Source organism: Onychomys torridus, chromosome 11 (genome assembly GCF_903995425.1).
Source record: "Onychomys torridus chromosome 11, mOncTor1.1, whole genome shotgun sequence".
Classification (NCBI taxonomy): domain Eukaryota; kingdom Metazoa; phylum Chordata; class Mammalia; order Rodentia; family Cricetidae; genus Onychomys; species Onychomys torridus.
The window spans coordinates 21,879,057-21,882,254 of record NC_050453.1 but is presented as its reverse complement, the minus strand read 5'-3'; the positions used below and the strand labels follow the sequence as shown (position 1 = coordinate 21,882,254).

General features: G+C 42.1%; 1 protein-coding gene across 1 annotated transcript; it reads right to left on the bottom strand.

The window, feature by feature from the left end:
• Positions 1-309: 309 nt before the first annotated feature.
• Positions 310-705, bottom strand: LOC118593473 (cytochrome c oxidase subunit 6C-2-like). Its single transcript, XM_036202963.1, has one exon. It carries the CDS (start codon positions 655-657, stop codon positions 430-432), a length of 228 nt encoding a protein of 75 aa, XP_036058856.1. The 5' UTR covers positions 658-705; the 3' UTR covers positions 310-429.
• Between the last annotated feature and the right edge of the window lie 2,493 nt (positions 706-3,198).

The window sequence follows — 3,198 nt, the reverse complement described above, 5'->3', positions numbered from 1 at the left end:
TGCAAGGGTCAAAGGGACCCACAAGTAACCCAAATTTATACTAGAACAAAGCTCAATACTCTTTAAAGATGAATAAAAATCTAAACTACTCACACATGAGATAAAACATCACAAGTCACTAAAATCTTGTAAATATGAAAAAGCAAAAAAAAAAATGTTATCTAGCATCAAGAGAAACATTCAAAATAGAAGAGCATGGTGCTTGGAATCATGGGAGAAACACATATGAGGAGGACAGAAATTGCTTGTGAAAGAAGATGCAGGCGGCTAAGGAGCTGTCTTTTCTTTCTTTCTTTTTTTTTAAATTTTTAATTGTTTATTGAAGTAAACTACTCCTTAGCCCACATATTCATGTTTCATAGTCCAGGAACACAGGTCAGCAATGAACTTCTATCGAGTGCAATCCAAAGAATTCTGTACATTCTGAAGTCACTTCACACTCTGGAAGATACCAGCCCTCCTCATCTCTTCAAAGTCCTTCCTGGAGTCATAATGCCTGTAGAAATCTGCATATGCCTTCTTTCTGGGCTCAGCCACGCCAAACCTATAGGAAGCGGCAACTCCCAGGGCCATAACGAATGCGCCAACAATGTGAACCCACAGGCGCTTGGCCAGAAGACCACGCATCTGAGGTTTTGGCAACGTACCGGAACTCATGGTAGTGGATGTCCTCTACACCAACATCCTTTCCGGTCCTGGCAGAAATGGAGACTGTCTTTTTTTTTTTTTAACAACCCATTCTTATGGACACTATTCCAGATGCATGATATTTTTATTAATCCCTTCCAAGATTGGTATTCTATCATCTAATTACCTTCTACTAGGTCTCACTTCTCAAAAGTTGTCCCTTTAGCTGTCATCCTCAAATGTGGGGAACCAAACTTCCTGCATATGAACCCTCAAGGAGACCCTTCAATGATATCCAAACTATAGCACCCCAAGATGAAGTTCAGTGAAACACAAGCAACAGAAAAACACAATTTCATTCTTACCTTCCTGCACCCCAAACTATACAAGGGTATATCAAAATGAGATTGACAAAACCAATAATGAGAAGAAAAACATCTTAAAAGCTTCCAGAGGAAAACCACAAATTGCTCATGTTCTGGTTAGCTTGTACTGTCAATTTGACAAACCATATACTTACCCAGGAAGATAATCTCAGCTGAGGAACTGCCTTGATAAGACTGTTTTGGGGGCATGTCTGGAGAGATTGTCATGGTTATTAACTGATGTAGGAGGGACCAGTCATCTACTGACAGCACCAATTTCTAGGCAGGAGGTCCTAAACTATATAAGAAAGATAGCTAGGCATGAGCCAGCCAGCATCCTCCTCCTCAATAGTTTCTTCTATACTTCCTTTCTTTCATTCTTCCTTCCTTCTTTCCTTCCTTCCTTCCTTCCTTCCTTCCTTCCTTCCTTCCTTCCTTCCTCCCTCCCTCCCTCCCTCCCTCCCTCCCTCTCTCTCTTCTTTCTTTCTTTCTTTCTTTCTTTCTTTTTTTGGCTGTGAAGTGAGTTCTTCATTTTGGGCTAATGTCTGGTATGGTAAGCAGGCCTGCTGTTGTGTCACAAAACTTTTCCTGGGGAGATACACCACACATCCCTACTCACTCCAGATAGGGATCCCATGACAGACCAAAGAAAGGATACCACTAAAGTCCAACTTGGTGAACCAATGCATTTCATTAGAGTTACTTATAGGAGCAGAAATGACTCAGAGATAGCTGCATCACCAAAGCCTACCCCAGCATGGGTGACAGTTCCCAAAGATGAGACTCTATAGAACACTGCAGAGCTCGCAGGCATCTTAACAGGTTAGAGACTGTCCTTTCCAACTGACTCAGCTGCTCTACATCTCTCCCAGGCAGCTTGGCTGGGTTTTGTTTTTTCCAGGCAGCTAGTCTTCATTGCTTCTCAGTTGGAGAGGGACTCTTAGCTTTCATTGCTTACTCTGGCAGGGAGGGGGCTAGTGGATATGATCAGTTTCAGGGACTTCCTGAAGCAATTTGAGTTGTTTACATGTCTGCTTAATAAGCTTTCTGCAAGATGGAATGTTCCTATTGTAGAGGAAACTGTTACACAATACCTGCCTTGACTTCCCTCAGTGATGGGTTGCAACCTAGAGGTGTAAGTCAAATAAATTCATTTTTCCCCAAAGTTCCTTTTGGTCAAGGTTTCTGTCACAGCAACCGAAATGAAACCAGAACAGTTTCCATAGAATTATAAAAGGCAGTTAGGCATCTTGTTGAAGACAGTGACAATCAGAAGCAATGTCATAGTATCTTTAAAGTATCAAGTGATAACATTTGTGTGCTTAGATTTTTATATGCCAAAAAATATGACACACTTATGATTTTAAGCCCAGAATGAAAATTTATTACTCACACACCTGTACTATAATAAATATTAAAAGTCCTTCAAATGGGAGAAAAGTAATACCACATTGAAATGAGGATATATAAAATGGAGGGAAGACAGAGATTCTGAATGTCTAAATTAATCTCAAATACACTTTAAAATAATTCTACAGGGCCACCAGGATGACTCAGCAAGCAAAGGCACTTGTAATTCCAACAACTCAAGCCTCAAGACATGGTTTCAATCTCTAGAGCTCATGTAGAGAAAGAAGAAGTTGGGACTGGAGAGATGGCTCAGTGGTAAAGAAGACTGCCTGCTCTTCTAGAGAATTTGGGTTTGATTTCTGAGAGGGCTGGGGAGCCAGACCAGAGCCATGACAGGTTTCTAACAGCCCTGCCAAGGACCAGGCCTTAACTTCGGTTTACTGGAACTGGCTGGAGTTGAGCAAGCAGTTCTCAGGAAGACCGCAACTCAGGGGCAACCAATCAGCACATGCCCCACCCCCAGCCTTCTGCTAGCTAAAGATAGCTTTTCCTACCCTGTAGGTCGACAGTCCCTAACCACTGAAGCCTCCCACCAATCAGGTGCCAGACGAATTTTTCCTCCACTAATCAGCACCAGATTAATCCCTCCTCTCTGGAATTCCCCTAACTCTGCTTAAAAGGAGCTTTCGACCTCTCTTTGGAGTCTCTATGTGCCACCCCAACCTGTTGGAAATAATAAATGCTCTTGCTAAATTGCGTATGTGGCTGTTGGTCTTTCTTGGGGGCTTCTCTCAGATCCTAACTATTTCCTGCATCCGTATGGCTGCTCATAATGATTTGTAACTTGAAACTCAGA